A 24276-nucleotide genomic window follows, 5' to 3' on the forward strand; every position below is an offset into this window, starting at 1 on the left:
GAATCTGTTTACATCATTATTTTTCTGTTTATCCCAGTGAAGCTGCTCTGAATCAGTCTGTACTGTATAAAGTACTCTCTAAGTTTCTCTAACACAATTAAACACTCTTTATGAAAGAAAACTTTAAGAAATCCTTGGAATTATAGGACTCCGACACGACACCGTTGTCAAAACAATCCCCATTTACACGGATCTGCGAAAAACGACTAAAAACCCTCTATTCTGCTGCCAGGCCATCAGATGGCGATGAAACACTATAGACTGAACACGCATGTGCATGACCATCGACTTCAGAGATTCACATTTTGATTATTTACGAGGAGACCGTTTTCAAAACGTGCACTTTGAAACCCGTTTTCAAACATTTGCGTTATCAGGCCCCAAAACACCATTAATAAGCAGAATCACTGAAGGAGAAAATCACACCGTTATGGTGATCAGTGTTTGCTTTAGTTGGGCCCTTGACTTTTAATATACCCTTATTTTAACACTTTTGAGTGTGGTCTAAGATAAATTCCCAGGAGAGTTAATTTAATACTGGAGTTTTTGCTGTGTATATATAGATGAAGTGTGATCTTGACGCATCAACACTTCTGGAGGTTGTGAATTTGTGGTTTCACAAGCACAAACTTAGTAGCCTAATAAAAGCTTCATGGTGCACACACATATCGCAACACAATGTGTACGTGATGTGATGGGAAAAAAAAGTGTAAATGAAAAAAAAAAAATAGACACATAAAAATTACTCTGAGGAAGTTACCAACCAGAGGAGGAGCTGATGATGTGTAAAGGAGGACCTGTAACTATATATAATGAAGAGAAAGACTGACAGAAACACAAAATGGCTGATAAGTGTGATCTGTGTCTGCTGGGACTGATCATTCTCTCTTCACTTCTCACAGGTAAAGAAATCTGTATTTTCTCTAAAGACATTTAGTGGAATTAGTCTGGAAAGAGTTCATTTGAACATGCTCAGTTTATTCTTGCACACATTCACGTTGTGATGTCAGAGATGTGTATTGATACACACAGATCATACTATATTATTCCTGATACTGGACATAGTGTCACTCAAACATCTGATGATGAAGAATTATCTTCATATTAAGAGTGTGTCAGTGATTTGAACAGCTCTCTGATAAAGACTAATAGTTTATTCTGGAGAGTGTGTTGTTTGCTTTAAGTGAGGAAAAAATGGTAACACTTTACAATAAGGGTATATGAATAATCATGTACTAATACCTGGATTAATACTTAATTCTACATGAACTAATGATAATTGAAAGCATGAACTAATCATGAAACACTGAAGAGTTATCCTGAACTACGACTGGAGTCATTATGGATTCACGCATGAATAACGTCAGCCTTAACTACATGTTCGTACATGTATGATAATTAATGCTTTCATTAACAAACTGCCTCTTTAAGAAGGAATAAGAAGTACCCTGACTGCACCTCTGTTCTCTGACTTCTGGAAAAGTCACACAACAACTGAACTGGGCTGAATACTTGTTGTGTTAGAATATGATCACAATATGAGCTCATCCCAGATAGACATGTTATTGGACATTGACTCCCAACATCGCTCAGACGTCATATTTTGGAAACTTCATTAAACAACTCCACAAACAGCATCACTTATTACAAACCAGATTTACTTCTGTCATATGTGTACAAAAGTCCTTATTGAGATTAACAGCTTTAGATGTTGATGATTTATTAATAATAATAGTTTGGTTTAATAGTCAGTGTTTGCTTTAGTTGGGCAGTTTATCACTTATTTGAACTACTGACATCCTGAAAACGCTACAGGTCTATCAAATCACGCACAACGAGACTCATGAACAGCTTCTATCCCAAAGCTATCACAATAATGAACCATGAACTGAAAATACATCCCAAACCATCACAACAACACATTCTTGAGACACAAAATAACTTATGTGAAGCACTACGAGCACTTTATTTATTTATGAGCAATACGGCCTTGATTGCAATATGTATTCAACTACTCTTACCTGTATACGTTGGAGAGTCTATAAATTTTGTTGTATGTGAAATTGTACAATGACAAATAAAGAAATCTAATCTAATCTAATCTAATCTAATCTAATCATGATGTTGTGTTCTGATCAGCTGATCTCTTCTAGACTTTCAAATGTGTTATTAATTTCGTATAATTGATTATAGTAATGTTTATTATAGGATGACATCCAACATTTATCTTCATATTAAGAGTGTGTCAGTGATTTGAACAGCTCTCTGATAAAGACTAATAGTTTATTCTGGAGAGTGTGTTGTTTGCTTTAAGTGAGGAAAAAAGGGCAACACTTTACAATAAGGGTATATGAATAATCATTGTAATAAAAGAAATGTGTATAAAAAACACTAAATATTTTTTGATCTACTGATTCACTTAGACACACTCAAACCTCAAGAATCAGCACGTGAATCTCAATAACGGTGACATGCTTCATGCCGCAATGCATTCTGGGAGCCACTGATTAGTTTTGTATGATGCACCCAGAATGCATTGCTGCATGAAGGACGTCACCGTTATTGAGATTCACACGTTGATTCTCGAGGTTTGTGTATGTCTTGTTAAAGGCGTTTAAATCTTATTGTGCACAGTTTTTGTTTTTATAATAAATACTCCATATTTTCTGATTAAAACACTGGTGGTAATGGTGGGCAAATGAAGCTTTGGTGAAGCAATGAACCACTTAGAAGAATTGTTTTGAAAATGGGTTCATTACTCGAAGCTTCAGTAACAGCGACCTCACCTGGTGAAGTGCCAAGGCTGCATCTAAATGATCCCGGCTAGATAGTGGACAGGAGGCTCTAAGACAGCCTTTAAGATTTAGTCCCTGGGTGAAATCAGACCGTCACATTATGATCAACAAGTAGCCAGCATACTTGATCACATTTTCTCTTGCTTTAATAAACACTTATAGCAGCCAGAGAAAAACTAACATCAAATAGTCAAGGCCAAAGAGCCCAACTAAAGCAAACACAGATCACCATAACGGCGACCAAACCAAACTATTACTTTCAAACAAACTTCGACATCTAAACCTCTTTTAAGAGGTTCAGTCCTGTGTCTGCTGGGAAACTTCCCGCTAAAGCTTTATAAGAATGTTAGGGGATAATGTTCTATCAATGTTAGGACTAAACATGTTTAAAATGTTTTATCCTTCCTTTAGGAGAACATTCTGGTAACAAAAATAAAATGATCTACAGAAACCATTACAAGAACATAACAACACTGATAGAACAACAACATTTCTATCTGGGATGAGCTCATATTGTGGCCACAGAGAGTGCGCTGTGAGTTACACTTTTAGAGTTACACTTTTAGCTCACTGTGACTCACATTGATGACGTTGTGCCCACATGGTGAGATCACTGTGAGATTAAAGTGTTGACTGGGCAAGTAAAGTCATGACAAAATAATGCATTAACAAATAATTTAATAAAATATGATTAAACATGCACTAGGAGAATTTTTGTATTCCTTTACACCACCAGTACAAAAAAAAAAAAAAAAGAAAGGTTATTTGTAGTTCTTTTATTATTTATTTACATCATTAAACATATAGACTCAAAATAAAGCCCAAACATCCCTGTAAAGACACACACGAGGCACGTTTACAATCAAATACAGCACGTACACAAGTTAACTGAAGCATATACAATTAAAAAAAAAACAATACAGTTAATTACTGTACATCACTTCCTGGAAAATTCCCAATTTAAAACTCATGCAAACATGACTATAATTATCAATTCGGTTTACCAAAGCAGTGAACATATATTAGATTAAAATGCCAGAATTGCCATAAAACAACACAACTAACACGCCGAGAGCACCTATTCATGACAAATAATTAGAATGGTGTAAGATTATTTTGCCATTAATTTAATAGATCTATACTCTAATTAAACATGGAAAATAGACTAATAACTAGCACTAATAAATTGAATTTGATCTAAACCGTTTTCTGATTTTAATTATTCATAAATATTTAGTCATAACTACTTTTCTTCCTGGAACTACAGTATGTAGGGTTTGTTTCTGGTGAGACACTTATTAGTGGCGCAGTAAAGGTGCTCTCGGCGTGTTAGGCCGGCGACACACTGGCTGCGTGGCGTGAGCGTGGCGTTTCTGTTGCGTGTCAGCTGCGTGAAAATGACATCAACATCTTTTCCTAGGCTGCTTTCCAGTCCAAAATTGGCATGCCCTTCACTAGCTAACTTCCCTCCGTCTCGTCCACTTGGATGTACGTCATTGCTTACGTTGCACGAGTGCCCAATACTGGCGGAAACTGCGGTGGGCTGAACTGGAACGTCCTAAGCCCTTGATCACTTGGAATCAGCTGTGGAGTTTTATTATTTACATTTTTTTTTTTCCTTTAAGAATTTGTTTAATGCAGCATCCAAATATATATAGGCGTGTTTGGGTTGTTGTAAATAAAAAAATATATAGTTAATACATCATAGAGTTGTTTGTTGCGGTGGTGATTAGACGAGATATGTGGTGACATCACAGTCGTACTGCATTGTGGGACATATAGGTGCCTGAAGTGTACATATGAAGTAGACTCGCTCCCTCGGTCAAAATCGAGGGAATGAGGGTCTGTCCATAGAAACTTCCCTCATCCACTTCACGAAGTGGAACGCACTTACAAATGGCGGCAGGGATTCCCCCGAGGGGAAGTGCTTTGGGAAGTTCGCAAGTGCGTGTCTAAAAGTGGACTGGAACGCAGCTATTATGATCCACATGACTCCCACGCCCAGTTGTCAGACCAAAAGATACAAAAGAGTACAAAATTCAAGTAAACGTTTTATTAAGATAAGGAAAATAAACGTATATAAGCGTTACGAAGCATAGGAGTCATTCAGATCCAAGTGCAGCTTGTCTTTATTAAACAGTAGTCACAAGGCAAGGGTCATACACCAGCAAACACAGGAGAGAAGATCAGGCAAAATCGTGGTCAATAAACAGGCAGGATATCAGGGCAGGCAGCAAACAAACAGGATACAGGAACCCGGCAGGAGATCAGGAACAGACAAGGTTACAACAGGCAGGTAAACGCATGGAAAAACGCTAGGAAATGTTCACAGCAGCAAAACAAGACTTCGCCCAGAGGTCTGTAATCACCCAGGGAGTGCGGCTAATCGTGGCAATCAGTGGTGGAAAGAGTACTGAAAAAACATACTCAAGTAAAAGTACCATTACATTCCAGAAAATGTAGTGTGAGTAGAGTAAAAAGTACTTGTCCAAAAAACTACTTGAGTAAGAGTAAAAAAGTAGCTTATTTAAAAGTACTCATGAGTAGTGAGTAGTGAGTACTGAGCTGCGGATTCTACCCCTTTATAATAAACAATGTGCACTACAATTAATAAATAAATAAAAAATTGCACATACTGTAACTCACATATTTTGTTCTTTGTGATGATGATTTTAATATCATACGTTCGCAAACCATATACCTACATGATTTGGCATAAATCCAGCAAAAAGCGCTCCCTAGTGGTTTAGATATCATTGAAAACGCTTGTGCTGAATATTATTACACCTATTTCTAAACATTTTGTTAACAATTACTACATTAAATATGCCTATAATGCATCCATAAAAACATTAAACATCACAGTAGTTTAAACACCGAAACAACAGCACTTATAGCCTATTAATAACTGCATATTAATATATTCACATACTGTATATGTGAAGCACTGTTAAATATATTGAAATACATTTTGTATATTTGAAATACATTTAAAAAATACTTAGTTAAGAACGTAAAGCTTATCAATTGGTCCTCGTGTTACTGTAAATTTGTGTATGAGAAAATATGTTCATAATTATATCATGTAGTTTTTGCTATTTTGTTTCTACACCACGTTTACCATTTCTAAAGGTAGGCCTATATTATATTATAATGTAGCATATATAAATGACATCAAACATTGTTTTACATTTTCAATTCTTTCATATTCTCATTCAATTTACAGTTTGCGATGGCCACAGGCCTATCCACTTAATAATGTATCAAGTTTCAGGATATTTTAGCTGATTATCAAATAATTCACTCCATCAATTCTACATTTATGTAAATGCTGCGTGACTTCTACATGTTTTAATGGGCGCGCGCGCTGAACATTCGAGCCGCATTTGAACTGGAGCGGAGGGCGTTACCATGGAAACGAGGCAGCAGCTCAACTGACAATCAGCGAAACTCCGTCTCTCACTGTTGTTTTAACTACTTTAAGGTAAGTTTAGTCCATAAAATTACACAAATTGTACATACAAATGTTTCTGAGACTTTATTTGATGTAAATGACTCGCTTCCGTTGAATATTTACTTTATAGAAATGGTTTAGTGTCAAAAGTCCGTTAGCATCTCACCTGTTAGGCTAACTAACTTAAAGGTAATGTTAATTTAGGTAAACTATAGACTTGAGCTGTAATTTTGGGCTTTTAATCAGATCTTATGTGTAGATGAGAGATTTTGTAGTTTTGTAAAGATTTTGCTGACAATTGGTCAATGGATGAATGGAAATAAGCTAATTTATTTAACCTAAAAGTATGCACTGTATGGTTAATTCATAGGTATCACGTGACGTCACACCATTACGCCCACCTGGAGGGCAAAATAAGGCTTTCCTCCATCGCCCAGTCATTTTATCAGGTTTGTAGTTAGTATTAATGTAGTAAAACAGTGTTATTAAAAGACCAAATTCAATATACCGCTTATTCATGATGCATACTTTGTACAGGTAAGCAGATGAACACAGAACAAATTATTTATAACATAATAATATTGTTTGTCTTCTCCCCTTTACAGTATTGTTTGCCATCTAGTCCTGATCACAGAGTTTAGCTCCAAACCCAATTAAGCAGACCTGAGCAGCTGACCCAGGATCACCAGAAACTCTGCAGGACTTTGGTCTGGACACCAGTGTTGTAAGTTCAGAACATAATGCAGGAGATCTCAACATTGTCTCTCAAGGTCCACTTTCATGCAGAGGTTTACTCCAACCTAGTCCAGCACACCTGAACAAGCTAATCAAGGTGCTAAACTCTGGGTGCATATCACTCAGGTCTCTAGCTCAGTAGTCAGTGGTTAAAGAGCATCTTGCAGGTTAGAAGACCCAACAAGTCAATGTATAGAAAAATAATGTAGGAACTAGATTTTCTTTAAAAAAAAATTATAAATACGCTACAGTGGCTTCTGGAGTCGTTTTTGTGAGAAAATTTTACTTCCGCATCTGAAAATGGGCGTGACGGGCGTGACGTAGCACGAGGGAGAGCGGTCGATTCAAACAACAGGGAAAAATGGATTGCAATGACATTTCGGACGCTGAGGAAATTGTTGACGGACCACAGCCATACAATTATGAGCCTGCTAGGCTGCCAAGAGAGCAGGGACAGGCCAGGATTAATGTTAGACAGAACATATTGGAACTTACAATAACAGAAACTAAGCTTTGATCAGGCGTTTGTCATGCTCATTAATATCCGCCCAGACTAATGTTACGTGATATAACTTAGCGGTTTCTCATCGAGAGACAGAGATATTTATTCCTGATACATTTTTTGTTCCATAGGTGCTTGTGTGGGAAATGCGAGGCAATGTTTACAGCTGAGGAAAGTCAGTGTTGCAGGGAAGTGGATGCATACTGGGCCTTAGTGGAAAATGCCAAACTTCCATGGTTGCAGTTATTGTTACTACAGTAAAGCCATGGTGAATGTTGAATGTTGCTGATCTGTGGACACTGGATAGTTCGTTCATTCATTGCACAATGTTTATTCCTGGTTTCCACGTCAGCGCTGTTTGATCTGTTAATAACGGAGAAATGTGAATATTTCTCACTAGATCTCGCAGCGATGTTATTACTAATGTGGCGAATTCAAATGCTTTATTTACTGGATCTCGCAGTTACAGTGTTGCTTGATCAGGCTCGCGCTGCACTGGTCCAAACTGATAAACGGTCCACACAAACACAACAACGAGTAGCTCAGTTTCGTTCCGCTTACATTGCGTTTGCCAGTTGATGTTGTGCTCGCGCCTACATCCGGCGGGAGAACCCGAAGATGCGTGCACTGAAGGAACCGCACCAGCTCTGAGTCTCACCCGGTTCTTACTTCGGTAGATCCTCCGATCTGAAGTGATCCTATCTGATCCCGTCTCTTCACCTGCACAAACCGCACCCAGGCACGAAAGATAGCACCGTCCTTTTTCCTGTTAGGAAACCGGTGGACTCGATGTCCTGACAGGCTGAAGTTTTTGCAAGCTCCACAAACACATAAATTTACCATGACGATGATAAATTGAAATACAAAAACTACTGAAAACACACTGACTCACGACCGCTCTTACTGAATACCAACCTATTCTGCACTGAGCTGCGGCAGAGCACAGCACACGTCTCCCTCGTGTGACGTAAAATGACGCGATGTTGAAAAAAAGCGGTTTGTACGAGCAGTCAAAGAAACGCTCACTTTATCTACTAAATTGGTGTCCTTAGGTCATTTTAAAACATTTTAAATCCTGCATTATCTTTTCATATGGTATTTTCATACACGGTTATATATTCATTTAGATTTTTTTTTTACATGCAAGATGCTCTTTAAGGGCCGTCTTTATCACAAAATCCTTACAGTGAAACACTGAAACATTCGCTCCCTAAAAACTCACTGTTATCGGAAGTTCTGAAGCTCAAAACTTTAATCACACGAGACAGTTCTCTACAAAATGACATGTGATAGCTGATTTTAAAACACAAACCAATATTATATTTCAGCATAAACATACGTCGCTAGACAGGTAATGTCTAATCAAGTAAACATTTACAATTTATCTATGACTGAAATCTTGCACAAATATGTAGAGGGAAAACTCCAAATACTTCACATTTTGGACAACCATTGTTTTTTTACATTTACATTTTGGTTATTGTTTTCTTTCTCACTTTAGATGCTGGAGAAAACACAGCCAGGCTAAAGCATTCAAAGTGGAAACTTCTGTCGTGGCTCAATAATCCAGGATTGGGACGGTGGAAGGAGCAGATCAGAGATCAGGAAGAGATCTACTCGTGCCCCTGAGGAACTGATTTACCTAATGCGTCAAACATTACCAAACATTTTCATCACTCACCTTCATGTCGTTGCAAACCTGTAAGACTTTCGTTCATCTTTGAAACACAAATGTAGATCTTTTTAATGAAATCTGAGAGCTTTCTATCCCTCCATTTCACAGTTTATGCAACTACAACTTTCAATGTAGTAAAGACATTATAACAATAATCAATATGACTCCAGTGATTTAGCCTCAACTTTATGAAGTGAAGTGAATGCTGTGTGTGCAAAAAAACCCCATTGCATCTTTATTCACAAAATATACGTCTCTGACACGTGTTCACGGACACCACGATTCATCAGGGTTCATCAGCCGGCCATCTCATGGCGCAACATGCGTCGGAGATACATCATTTGTGAATAAAGACGTAATTGTTTGCGCACACAAGGCATCTGTTAAAAATATCTTCATTTGTGTTCTCCACAAAAGTCTTATGGGTTTGGAGCGACATGAGGGTCAGTAATTAATGACAGAATTTACATTTTTGTGTGAACTATCCCTTTACTGTTTTCTAATGTGGTTATAATTGGTCATTGTTCTGTTTTATAAACATTTTCAATATTTTTAAGATTTATTGTTTTGAAAAAATGTTCATACAGAAAATAAAAATTTGATAAGTCACAGTAAAAACTTTAAAATTGTTAAAAAAAAAATGTTTCAAATAAATGCTCTTTTGAAAGTTCTATTCAAAGAATACTGAAAACTGTATCGTAGTTTCCACAAAAATATGAAGCCGTACAACTGATAATAATACACTTTTTTGAGAATCAAGTCATCATATTATAATGATTTCTGAAGGATCATGTGACACTGAAGACTGGAGTAATGATGAAAAGTTATTTTTATTGTAGTAACATTTCACAATATAACTGTTTTTAGGGTATGCTTGATCAAATACAGGCTTAAGATGTGATCAGGAAAGTGTTTTTTATGTGAAAGATGTATTTGGTGTGTCAATAAATGGTCTGCAAATCTTTTATGAATTGTTTTATTATGAATATTAAATATAATCATGAACTCACGGTTGAAATTAGGCCTGAAAAAGACGTATTTTCAACTCACTTTACAACCTAATTTAGATTTATAATTTATGTTATACTTATAGTATAGATTATAATATAGAAATTATATAAATATTAAAGATTTTTTATTTATTTTTTATAACCTTTCGGCAACGTTCCCGGGACGTTCCGTTAACCTATAGGGAACGTTCTATTAACGTAAAGAAAACTTTCCTAGCTAACTAACAGGGAACGTTAGAATGTTTGTTCTGGGAACCTGAAAATAACGTTCTGGGAACCAAAAATTGTTAACTGGGGAGTAACGACCACAAACAGAAGGAAAGTAGCGGAGTAAAAGTACCGATACATCACTTAAAATGTACTCAAGTAAAAGTAAAATTACACAATTTTTAAACTACTCAAAAAAGTACAATTTCTGAAAAAAAAAAAAAACTACTTAATTACAGTAACGTGAGTATTTGTAATTCGTTACTTCACACCCCTGATGTTGACTGCTGAGTCTATGTTTAATGATGTCAATAAATAATAAAAGAACTACAAATAACTTTTAGCTTTTGTTTTGTTGTACTGGTGGTGTAAAGGAATACAAATATTTCCTAGTGCATGTTTAATCATATTTTATTAAATGATTTGTTAATGCATTATTTTGTCATGACTTTTACTTGAGAGGGCCCTAATCATGATACAATTCACTGTTAACTACTTCCCAAACTCAGCTCATGATTGATCATAAACTTACTATCAAACACACAACGAGTGTTCAGCTCAGTGAAGTGATGTTGTGTGGTCAGAGAACAGAAGTACAGTATCATCACGACTGTGTCTGGATGGAGAGTGAACTACTGATCCCAGCAAACCTTCCCTGAGTTTTGCTCCTTCCTTTGGGAACTGTTCCACAAATATTCTTTGTGGGTTTTGAATTGTTATTTTGTATTTAGCTGTGCATAAGTCACAGTAGGGTGAGTTTGAAGGAAAGAGAGAAACACAGAACAGATAAAGAGCTTTTAAGGTCAGTTATTAGTGTATTTTCTACGGTTGAAGAGGAGGATCAACTAATCCTGTGCCGTCCAGTAATGTTTATGACAAAGCTGAAATCAAGAGTTCAAGATATGATGATATTACATTATTTACATCTGTTTCAAAGTCAGGGTATTTCTTATTGTTTCTTAAAGAGGCGTTTGATTTGGTTTATCCATAAATGTTAATTAATGCATTAACTATCAAACACCGGAAAAAGACTGTATGATTTGAATCTTCTGTTTTTTATGCTGGTATGGTTTATGTTTTTTAATTTATTAATATCATAATGATCACTGAGATATACTGTGTTTCAGGTATCAGTGGAGTGGATGATCATGTGTTCATCAGTTCTGGTGAAAATGTGCGTCTGTCCTGTAATAATGCTCTTTCTGACTGCAAATCAACTACATGGATCTACAACAGATTCAGTCATTCAGGGACAGAGACAGTTGAACTGATTAAATTAGGGATAAAGAGGAAAGACACAGAGAGACATGAGAGACTGAGTCTGGAGTCTGACTGCTCTCTGAACATCAAGAACGTCACAGAAGAAGATTATGGATCTTACAGCTGCAGACAATATGTGAACGGACAAGGACCTGATGCTGATGTTTATCTGCATGTTCTTCATGGTAAGTTTATGATTATGTGGTCAATTTAAAAATGGCAGATTCTCCCTTTAAACTCAGATGATGATTGAAGAGTCTGTGATTTGTGTCTTGTGTTCAGTTTCAGTGTCTCCATCTTCATCATCATCATCATCTTCATCCTCACAGACTGAGATCAGTCCAGGCCGCTCTGTGACTCTCTCCTGTCAGTTGTATTCATATGCTGGACTCTCCTGTGATGATCGGGTCAGTTCTGGGGGAATTGAGCTGCTGTGGGTGAATCAGGCTGGTGTTGATCTGAAGACAGACTCCAGATATCAGATATTATCATCATCAGATCAATATCACTGTATCATCACTCTGACTACAACACTCCTGAATGAAGATAACAACAGAGAGTGGAGATGTCTTCTTGCTCACAGAAATCAACTCCAGACCTCAGTCAGATACACTGTCAAGTATTCAGGTGAGAAAACACTCTTTTCTGACAGATTTGTCAAAACTTTCACACACTGGCTCTACTCTTTCTGATGGCTTCATACGTTTGGCAATTGTAAAATATTAGTGGTCAAAGTCATAAACTGCATACAAATCCTTATAATTATAATTGATGGCTTCATACATAAGAAAAATCAACATGAAATATTGCATAAATCTATTAAAGCCTACACTGAAAAAAATGATAGTTGAATTTACTAAAAAAAATTTATGGTAAGTGGTTCCACACAATTGATTTTAGCTACATTTAAACAAATGCATTAAGTTGAACTTATTAAATTTTAGTTCAACTTAATGCATTTGTTTAAATGTAGCTAAAATCAATTGTGTGGAACCACTTACCATAATTTTTTTTTAGTAAATTCAACTATCATTAAAGCCTAGTATTCCCAATATTGTCCTCCTACATGGGTCATACATGAAATATTGCATACATCTATTAAAGCCTAGTATGACCCATGTAGGAGGACAGTTTGAGGAATTCTAAGGCTTAATAATGTCCTTGATTCAGGAAAGCTGAAGGTTTATGGGAAGCAGCTCACTGTGTTTCACTCTCATATAAACCAGGAATAAATGATACAGTAACATCTCTCTTCTCAACTACTGCCACTGTAAGCTGTGATGATTGAACACAAACTGCATGTCATGATCAATATGAAAATATGATGTTAATGTCCTGATGCGTCTGAACATTCATCTTCTGCAGCTCCAGTCGCTTCAACAACACTGACTCCAGTCAGAAGCTCAAACTCTGAGAAGACATCAAGCCGAACTACAGCAGCAGCTTCTACACAAGGTTCATGATCACATGATCACTGTCACACATCATCAGTCTCTCGCTTCAGTGGTTTGCACTGGCTCTCACAGACTGCTTTATCATCACACATATTATCATCAAAAAAAGCTCTTTAGTCAGATTTGTCAGTGAGTTTTGATACATATGACCGGTCTTGTACAGTCTGTTGTCTGATGCAAAATAATCATAATATACAGCTAGTATAACTCACGCCACTCCTATGATAAATGAATAAAATTATAAGGCCCTATTTTAAAGAAGTAAGCGCACGGTCTAAAAGTGTTGTCTCTATTCTCTTAATGAGTAATGGGTGTGTTTTGGGCATAACGTGAAATAAACCAATCAGAGTCTTCTCCCATTCCCTTTAAAAGCCAGTTGCGCTGGCGGATTCACTATTTACATGACGGAATTTGTAAGCAGAAATACTGAACGCTTCTCTAGCGAGGAAACGGATCTGCTCGTGTGTGAGTTTAAAGTTGAGTGTGTGTGTGTGTGTGTGTGTGTGTGTGTGTGTGTGTCTAGGTGCAGGTCCTTCATCAGATCTGGTGTGTGTGTGTGTCCAGGTGCAGGTCCTTCATCAGATCTGGAGTGTGTGTGTGTGTGTGTGTGTGTGTGTGTGTGTGTGTCTAGGTGCAGGTCCTTCATCAGATCTGGTGTGTGTGTGTGTGTGTGTGTCCAGGTGCAGGTCCTTCATCAGATCTGGAGTGTGTGTGTGTGTGTGTGTCCAGGTGCAGGTCCTTCATCAGATCTGGTGTGTGTGTGTGTGTGTGTGTGTCAAGGTGCAGGTCCTTCATAAGATCTGGAGTGTGTGTGTGTGTGTGTGTGTGTGTGTGTGTGTGTGTGTGTGTGTGTGTGTGTGTGTGTGTGTGTGTGACCAGGTGCTGGTCCTTCATCAGATCTGGAGTGTGTGTGTGTGTGTCCAGGTGCAGGTCCTTCATAAGATCTGGAGTGTGTGTGTGTGTGTGTGTGTGTCCAGGTGCAGGTCCTTATTCAGATCTGGAGTGTGTGTGTGTGTGTGTGTGTGTGTGTGTGTGTCTAGGTGCAGGTCCTTCATCAGATCTGGAGTGTGTGTGTGTGTGTGTGTGTGTGTGTGTGTGTGTGTGTGTGTGTGTGGTTAAAGGGACAATATACGGGACAAGCCGGATTCACCATATCTTTATGTACACAATAATAATATTTTACATTGTAATCCTTTTATTTTTAATATTTGGCATGTTTGTGCTGTGCGTCCTTGTGTGTGTAATAAGCAGAGTGTACGCGTAATGCGCTCTTTAAATAACAAAAAAAAATATTGGGCCATTGACTTTAGCAACACACCGACAATGCGCCCGAACACCCATGGGTGCACAGATGGGCACAAATGCATTTGCTATTTAAACAAGGTGTCGCAGGACGTGAAAATGAAAAGTGTGTCAGGCTGAAACTAGCAAAACACACTTGCGTCGCGCCTGGCGCTGTATTGCGTGAGGAATTATTACCCATATAGCAGTTTGTAAAATAAATGCCTTGACGTGTTCATGCATTAAAATATGACATATTTCTATTTCCATTTTGTTTTTAATAGTTGTAACATCAACTACAGTAACAGCACTGACTCCAGATACCACAGCAAACTCTCCAAATCCAGGTGTGTATGAACATCATCCTCATTTGACCGACTCGTTGTTCGAGCAGCTGATCACAGATTTTGACTCAAGCCATGTTTAATTTGTAATCTTCATCACTTTCTAATTCCATTCTCTTGTACATCACCAACAATCATAAACATGAAAACTAATACCGTAATGTAAAAAGTAACTGTCATTAAATGTCAGACACATCATTCTCATCCAGACAATCCTAAACAATCATGTCACATTAATTTAGTGAACATATGAGGTACAGTCTGTTAGTGTACAGATGGCTTTCAATACATATCAATTTCTATATAATCATCATTACAAGCATTAATTTACATGATAAATAAGGATAATTATGCTATTAAATGTGCCGTTTTTATGTATTTGGTTAAACTCAGTAATATAGTCCTGCTGAATGTGTCTCTCTCTCTCTCAGGGATTGTGATTGTTGTCTCCGCTTCATTCGCTCTTCTCCTTCTGGCTCTTATTCTCTGGGTGATTCGTAAAAAAAGAGCGGGTGAGTTTTTCATATTTTGCAACAACAGACAAAAACATCTGATAAAATAAATATGTAATTTAGACAAATTTCTTTCTCTAAAAGTGAAGAGAAATCAATGAGTAACATTAAAATAATGTTTCTATTCTACAGCACTAGATTCTTCTAGACTCTTTTAAAAACTGATTGTCATCTGCATTAGAGACTGTGTGTGTGTTTGATCATAAACTTTCCCGTGACATTATGTTTCAGGCAACAGAAGAGGGACTGGTGACTCTGTGGTAAGTATTGCAGGTTGATCCATGAGTTATTAATGTCCATAAGGACTGACCCTGAAATATGACACTCTTATTACTCAGATTATAAAATGTCAGGGTTCTCAGCAGACAGTTCTGTCAGTCTTGTCTTAGTTTAATCTGTCTTTGTTTGTGTTGTGTTTGAGCACATGTGTCTTTGTGTTGGCCATGTGTTCCTCTTGTCCCGCCTCCTTGTTTCCAACGCAATGTTAGTTTCTGTTAGTAAGTGCTACCTCGGAGGACACATTACCAGGTCGTGAAGCATCAAGACACATCTGAATGCAATAATAGTTTGACTTCTGTCTCCTGAGATTCCTTCGTCTGATCGAGTTTTGAAGATCTATCCTTCACTGCCTTTGATATCCCACAATCCTGTGCTTTCCATTCTGTGACAGTTGAGCTAGAAAAATAAAGATGGCGTCTGAGAGTTGAGGCTGGTCGTCAGTTTGTGTGTAAATGTACATTTTTTATCAATGTTTTTCACTTATGATGCCATTTCTAGTGAGAAATTACTATTGGTGTCATTAAATATTCACTTAGATTTCACCAAAGCTCGCTCTATTTTTCTGTAGATCATTAAACCGTAACATTTCCCTCATGTTTTGGCAGTTTGTTGTAATTGTTCACACAACACCGTTTTCAACCAAAAATGTAAAACTTTATGCGTTTTGGCATTTATATCATTGATGGATGGCATTTAATAGCTTGATTTTTCCATATTTCCATTGATGTTTAGGAGCAGACAGATGATGTGACTTATACTGAAGTCGCTGCGTTCAGTAAAAAACGAAGCAAAAAGGACAAGGTGAGCGAACACTTCCTTGATGTTGTCCAGCTTCTCTCAATATGATTTTTGTATATTTTCCTCTTATATGCAGTTCTTCTTGATTTGTGTGATTATATGCAGTTCTTCATGAATTGAGCTCAAACAACATGCTGTAATAATCGTGGGTTGAAACAACTGTGATGTTCATTCAGGTTCGCTGTGATGATAAAGTGACTTATGCTTCCATCAGAGGAGCAAAAGCTGGAGCTCAGGAGAACTGCAGTCAACTTTATGCCTCTGTGAACAAGAACAAATCAGGCAAATAATTATACAAAACCCACATGAGCAGAGGAATATCAGTCTAATATAACTCAATCCTAATGGGTTCATTCATTGTTAATGCTTTCAATGTCTTTTACATGTTAACAAACAAACTGTAACAGATTGTTGTCTTTTGTCCTCTTTGTGTTCTGGCTTTGAGTTCTAGCGCTTACAGAACTATTTTAATAACCTTTGGTCTTTAGTTTTAATTTAGCAATGTGGAACTAGTGTGACTACGTATTTTCAGTAGTATTTTCAGAGCGGTGAACTCACTGTTGAGGTTTGGTGTTTCTGCTGAGTGTGAGAACTCTGTTAGTTTAACCACACATGTTATTAGAGAAACACATGTGGTTAATGAAGAAAGAAAGAAGAGGAACTGACATCTTAACCCACACAGAACTGGTCATCTCTGAACCCAGTTTGGACTGAACCTGCTAAAACAAAAATAACTTATTTAATGGATAAATACAAGTATTTGTCTGGTACCTTTTATTTGATGCTGAATAAGACAAACATTTTAAAATGTACTTATTATTCAGTCCCATAAGTACATAAAAACAGTTATTTGTACATATCGCATTAATAACCTTATGAATATTGCAAGAGTAAATTAACTTCCGTAAATTGCCATTAAAATCATGTTAAGGAATACATAAAGGATCTGCAATATATGGAAGTTAATCTTCTCTTTTGTCTTATTCAGAATCCAATAAAATGTACCAGACAAATACTTGTATTTATCCATTAAATAAGTTATTTTTGTTTTACCAGGTTCAGTCCAAACTGGGTTCAGAGATGATCAGTTCTGTGTGGGTTAAGATGTCAGTTCCTCTTCTTTCTTTCTTCATTAACCACATGTGTTTCTCTAATAAACTAATAAACTCTTCCAAACCTCAACAGTGAGTTCATCGCTCTGAAAATACTACTGAAAATATGTAATCACACTAGTTCCACATTACTAAATTAAAACTAGACCAAAGGTTATTAAAATAGTCCTGAAAGCGCTAGAACTCAAAGCCAGAACACAAAGAGGACAAAAGACAACAATTAGGCAGAAACTCATGTGTTAGTTTGATCATACTGGTTTTAGACAAACTGACAAACTGCACAAAATGTTATGTATGAAATCTTATCAGGCATACACATGTATGAATCATCTAAGGTTCACAGAAAATTTTAATAATGGAATTAATAAATTGATTTTATTCTTTACATTTTTGTTAAAATAATTATTTGTTAAGAAGCCGCTGAATGGCCGTATTCTGTTGTTTAATATGATTAATGGTGGAAAAAAAACACTGAATTGAGGCTGAAATGTACAGTATGTGTAATAAGCAAAGCTTCTGTTTATGCTCTCTAACAAAAAACAGCCAGTCTCTCTGTCCTCAGCTCATTAACAGCTTTTCTCCTTCACTCACAACAGCTGTGTCCCTGGTAACTGTAGTCCAGGACCAGGTGGCCATCTTGGTTTGGAGTCCCCATTGCTGCAACCACCTAGATGGCACATACCTTGCCTCTATAACAGGGGTGCCCAATCCCACTCCTGCCGATCGACTGTCCTGCACAGTTCATCTCCAACCCTAATCAAACACACCTGCCTTTAATTTTCAAGTGATCCTGAAGACCTTAATTGGTTGTGTGAGCAAGTAAAAGGGGGTATTATTTATTTATTTATTTTATTTTTTTCTTTTCAACCTACCACCCCGAGGAGCAAACCACACCCACCAATAAAGTTCAGAGGCTTGTCAAGTGAGTTTAAAACAAAGAATTTATTGAAGTTTCAATAGTTAAAATGTCTCTTGAAACAGGCCAACAGTCTTCTGCTACGGTATGTCTCTGGAAGCAGAACAACTGCCTTTCTCCACAACGTGTCTCTAAGCCCGGCTTTTAGTCTGAAGTTCCTCCACGCTCCCCCACTTAGAGGGTGCTGCCACCCAGCTGGATTAGTTCCTCCCACAGCAGATAACTGGCAGTACGGTGTCACCGGCTTGCTCCCTAGCCCTCAGCTGGCCGCTCAGTCCATCACGGCCCCGTCACCGAAGCCTGGGGGAAATCCACAGCAAACGTAGAATACTCTTTGAAACAGAAGAAAACAGCAACACACCAAGGCTCAAGTGAGGTCTCACCACAATCTTCACACCATTAATCAGCAGGCAGTCGACTCAGAACAGTGACAGGCAGGCGGCGTCGGCGACACTGAGATGGGCTATTCCATTATTTACATGCCAGGGAGAAGATGAACTGGATGGTAGGTTTACAGTTGCGTGGCTGGAGCGGAGGGCTGGGATCCTTAAGCTGAAATGCAGACTGACGATAATGAAGCACAGTGTAGAATAGTATAATGAGGCTGGTAAGTTGTTGGCTACAGCACTAGCAAGACAGCAGTATGCACATCCAGTATGGAAGTCGATAGAATAATACAGTGAGGCTGGTGGATCGTTGGCTACAGCACTAGCAAGACAGCAGTATGCACATCCAGTATGGAAGCCGATAGAATAGTACAATGAGGCTGGTGAGTTGTTGGCTACAGCACTAGCAAGACAGCAGTATGCACATCCAGTATGGAAGTCAATAGAATAATACAGTGAGGCTGGTGGATCGTTGGCTACAGCACTAGCAAGACAGCAGTATGCACATCCAGTATGGAAGTCGATAGAATAGTACAGTGAGGCTGGTGGATCGTTGGCTACAGCACAAGCGATCAGTCCAAACTGGACTTATACTCATTGACAAAACTTTGCTCACAATAACGAGGAGGGAGAGACGGAGGATAGGCAAGCATATACTGACAGCATATTTCCAGCGTTCTACAACTCAATCCAGTCGCTTTAAGTAGGAGTGTTTACTTAGCTTATCGTAGCCCAGCCGATCTCTCTCTTGCCTCGTCAGATTCGGTAATCCACAGCACCAGGCAGTCCGGCTTCCAAGTCACTCGTGCTCGTTGTCCTCTCTTTATTACAAACTCCACCGTTGCGTCTCCAGCGTGTCCAACCAGCACTACCCCTTGGCCAAGAATCCAGAGCTCGCCGCGAGTCTGTCTCACCCCACACTCCGTTTCTCAAAGACTGTAAGTTACAAGCTTAAAAACACATTGTCGAGTCTTGTTAGCCAATCACTAAACCCCACACTTTCCTCCTGCACACCTGTCCATAGTCAGTGATCACGTGTAAATCCCGGCTTTGTTTTGGTCCGTCTTTTAATGCCTCCTCCTTATGGGAAACAAACCTCGGAAATTTTAGTTCCGCCCCACAACATGTGGTCACCTGGTGACAGTTGCTTCAGGTGTGTTTGATTAGGGTTGGAGATGAACTGTGCAGGACCGTTGATCGGCAGGAGCAGGATTGGGCACCCCTGCTCTATAACATACCCTCTCATGATGACACACCACCTTTGTCTTGCCACACACGACCTTGGTGTCGACACCTTATAAAAACTTATTTCTGTGTTCTTTAGCTTGTTTGCTGTAGACCCTTCAGGGAAAATTAAGGTTGATTATGTCCCTATCAACACATGACCAACATCACCTGACTGTATTTCCTCTCAGATTTTCTTGACAAATGTGTGTTAAAAACACACAATCAGCCAAAGAAGGAATGATAGTTATAGGGTTCTTTGACCTTTGACATTTTCACAGCAAACACTGTTCACCACAATGAATCCATCATTTTCAATAAAAGGTCATCATATAAACCTCTGATAATTCTCAATGAGAGCTTCTGTAGATGTCTGACAGAAATAAAGTCAGTCTGGTTAGTAATAAGTGAAGCTGGTAATGCTGTTTGTGGAGTTGTATAATCCTCCTCTGCTGAGATCTTCACAGATTTAATGTCTTTTATCTTCAGTCAGTTGTAGTTCTTGTGTTTCTCTCTCCTTCAGTGATTCTGCTTGTTAACAGCAGGTGTTCATCAGTGTCTGGATTCACTCTGTCCTGTGGACTATATCAGTAATAGTGTAGGGAATAGTGAATGAGGGTATAGGGTGTGTTTGGGACACAGCCTCTGAGTGTTGATTCTGAACACTGATAATTCAGTTATATTGCAGTAGACTACTTTATCAAAAACAACAAATGTTACCCAGAATGCATTATTTTCTATGGTATATTACTGTTTTAATGGAAAATGGTATGTTACTGTGTTAGAATTTGGCGTTTTTTTACATCACAGTTTTACAGTGTAGGTCTGCGAATTAAAGATTGATCATTTTCAACAGTTCAGTCACGAGCGTCACACTTGCACAAACAACAGCTTCTTCTTTGCTGCTTAACACTAGAACTACCGGAATTCCATAACTACTAGAACGACCATAGCGGTCATTCTGACCGTTCATACTTTGACGTTCATATGGCCGTACTGAACGTCATTTTCGTCATGTCATATCTATTGTACATGTCAACCTTCTCTTTTCCAATGAAGCTTTTAATTCCTGTCGTCATAGCCCTTAAAACAAGCACAAAAGAAAGATTGCCCCGACAGGTGCTGCCTCTATTTGAGGAACATTTTGCGTCAAAATAATATTTTTTTCACCGCACTCACCACGTGAATAGACATGCACAAAAGTTAGGAAACGTACAGCCCTGTTTGTAAATAAGTTCAATAATCAATACAAAATCTACAAATAAATGGATCTACAATGATAGGTAATAATAAACAGGACACAAAATTTTAATTCAAATGAATGTGAAAATGTATACAAACAGGCTAAGAAAAAAAATGAACATTAGCTAAACAAGAAAACGAACTGCTTTAGAATGATTTGTTTCAGTGAACGAAAAATATTAACGAACAAAATCAGGTTAACTGCCCATTTGAACGGCGCAAACACCCCGCATCATTGACGCTTACGCACATTCCACACAGGTAAACACCGCCTTTCGTGTGCAGCTCCCACACACTTTGTGACATTTGGCACATGTCTCCTTGGTTTTATTTTGTTTGCAGTTCCTCCAGTTGTATGGCTTTTGATTCCATGTGGTCGGAGCGAAGTTCGCTCGCCAGTCGTGTGATGAAGTCCCTCCGCGAAACTTGCAATGTAGCGGACTTATTATATTTATAATGCGTGCGGTCAAAATGACCGTTATGGTCATTCTAGGTAGAAATAGTCAGAACTGTTGTGTGTTTTTGTGATTTTAATAAAAGAACAGTGTCAGAATAAAATATACACATATTTAGGAAAAGTCAGAGTCCTACAGCCACATTTATTTTATTTTAACAAAGTTATTACACTGTAAAATTTAAAAACGGTCAAAATGACCGCCTTGGGAGTTCTAGTGTTAAAGTGTAAATTGCAGGTTAACCACCACAGCCAATTAATGTGTAAATTAAAGTGCTCTATATGTATATATTTAATTATTTCTGTCTTAAAATGTGTTAAAATAACATTTATTGGGGTTTCTTCAAAGGTAGCGTGTTTTTGCAGTAACTGGGTGATGACGTCATAAGAGGAACTCACAACCCATACTCTGCTAGATTCCTACTGTATTATGGCTATCTGGAGAACGACTGAGGATGTGGGAAACCATCAAATTCTTTATGGACCACAGCCCTACAATTTTTAACCAGTCAGACGTGAGAGAGGGGAGGAATTTGCCAGGACCCATGGCACTCAAAGAGTTATTAATGCTTGGTGTGAGGAGAATGAGTGGAGGGTTGGCCAGGTGTCCTGGTGAGTAGCTACGTTAGAGCTAGTCTAGGCTAGCCTGGTGCAAACTTAACCCGGATAATATAAGGGAACAAGCCAGTCTTTTCAAAAGTTTGCCGTCATGTAGAATAGCAAGGAGGGACAACGACTGAAGACATTATTTACTTACATGGTGTCAGTCCAAATCAGAGCTGTAGAGATGCACACACTGCACAGGCACCAATCGCTAGTCTCATCGACGCCTCAAACGTCATGTAATACCCTTCCTCCGCTTTATCAATTTCTCACGATTTAATTAGCGATGTTTATTGTCAGAAAAGAAAAAGAGAGATCAATGTCCCCATCACTGTGTTTGTGTGGGCTATGCCACCCAATTGAATCAGCAGTGGAGAGTATGTGCTGCCGTGAGGAGTTTAGTGGAACCTGCGACCGGCTGATCTGACGTACCTGAACCCGGTGCCTGAACCCGTTTGTTTTGCGAATAGCTTATTCTCATTTCAGGCAGGATCACGGTCCCCTTGAAGTCAGCACACACGAGTATGTTTACAATTGAGTTATTTTATCCATAATTTTTTTTATTAAATAAAACATACAACCAACTTTTCTGTAGTTATGTAAGGCATCTATAGCTATGACTATGCCGGTAACTCTACTAGTGAGTTCCTCTTATGACGTCACGCCCCATCTAGTGGAAGGGAGCGGGAGTGCTTAAAACCACTGTTAAAAGTGCCAACTTTTCATATTATATTCAGCATTTTGGTATAAAAACAATGGTGGGCGGTTCTTATCTTTATGTTTAATAAACACATTGCATTATCTTCGTGAAAAATTTAACCTGCAATTTACACTTAAAGTGTCTACTTTTTTATTATTTGGCGTTAAATGCATTATACAAGTTACCAAGTCAGAATAAATAGCATTTTTTAGACTGTCATAAATATTCACATTAACTTTTAAATCTTACTCTACAACAGTTCCTAACACAAAGCATCACATCCCGAATATTTGGATTACAGCACATGAATAAAATATTGTATATTTCATGAAAGCCTATTAATAAAATGATGCCCCATGATAAACAAAATTAATGAATTATTGCATGATTATGGTTAAATCATATAATCAATTCAATATTTTAAACTGGTAATTTTTTTTTTTTAAATTAATCTTTGAAATGGCAAGTCATAACAGATGAAACATTAATTTCAAATTAAGTAAATTGTAAATCAGTCAACTGCATTATAGTGCACTTATTTGTCCTGATTTGGATCAGATGATCACTGGGTTGATCTGAGACACACTCCTCACACCAGCAACCGGCCCTCATGTTGTTTGCCGTGATCATGCTGTGCCATCACTGCCACACACGGCTCAGCTCCGGCTGACAGGAGACCAGCAGAGAGTATTAAACTGGACAAGCTCTCTGTCACACCTGACGAGGTAAGAAGCCCAAATATGAGCCCCTTCGAAACACAAGACTCAATGCTGTTTGCTCTGTGACCTCTGCCGTTTTTATTAACGTCGACTGTCATTGAGGTTTGAGTCAGTTGCTCAATATGACCTCTAGATGCCAGAAAAGCTCAGAAGTCTCGCTGCTTACAGGGACTGAGGACTGACTTTACATTAGCAAGTGAAGTGTTTTCTTACACACAAATTTATTACTTTATTTCTCTACAAACTCCAAATGACAATAATTCACATTTAAACAGACAGAAGCCCATTAGACTCAATTAAACTCCCATTATATCTAATATTTCAGAATTAGAAAGAGCTTTTTTGCCAGGTATGTTATACAAAAAAAAAAAAAATGGAATAAGTAAATGGGAAATACAAAAATGTTTTAAAAAAAATACTCAATATACAGAAATAGACGATTGATGGTATGTATGTGCAAATGCAATGAAATGTAAAGTAAATAAGTTTGGTAGGGTGACCATATTTTAGTTTTCAGAAAACAGGACGGGTGCGTGGTTGATGGGCGGGGTGTGTTTTGGAGAGGCGTGGTTTGGGGGAGAATGCATCAAAAAATACTTGACAAATGCATTCAC

At 38.0% G+C, this 24276-nt stretch overlaps 1 protein-coding gene and 2 long non-coding RNA genes across 3 annotated transcripts in view; all 3 read left to right on the forward strand.

Moving 5' to 3' along the window:
- Positions 1 to 837: 837 nt before the first annotated feature.
- LOC311081817 (uncharacterized protein) lies at positions 838 to 16596 on the forward strand (the record flags this gene model as incomplete). Its single annotated transcript, XM_084112519.1, has 8 exons — positions 838 to 902; positions 11506 to 11823; positions 11921 to 12265; positions 14658 to 14720; positions 15149 to 15229; positions 15461 to 15489; positions 16241 to 16309; positions 16483 to 16596. Exons 1-8 carry the CDS (start codon positions 842 to 844, stop codon positions 16594 to 16596), a joined length of 1080 nt encoding a protein of 359 aa, XP_083968645.1. The 5' UTR covers positions 838 to 841.
- LOC311066489 lies at positions 6564 to 9240 on the forward strand. The gene is made up of 3 exons (XR_014603084.1): positions 6564 to 6698; positions 6855 to 6973; positions 8988 to 9240. It is a non-coding gene; the product is annotated as an uncharacterized lncRNA (long non-coding RNA).
- A 1060-nt stretch (positions 16597 to 17656) lies between the features above and the next one.
- Positions 17657 to 24276, forward strand: part of LOC311077692 — a 40840-nt gene continuing 34220 nt past the window's right edge. The window contains exon 1 of the long non-coding RNA XR_014604966.1: positions 17657 to 17753. This is a non-coding gene — a long non-coding RNA (uncharacterized lncRNA). The remainder of the gene's footprint in view (positions 17754 to 24276) is intronic.

This window comes from Abramis brama, assembly GCF_963993115.1.
Source record: "Abramis brama genome assembly, chromosome: 1".
Taxonomy (NCBI): Eukaryota; Metazoa; Chordata; class Actinopteri; order Cypriniformes; family Leuciscidae; genus Abramis; species Abramis brama.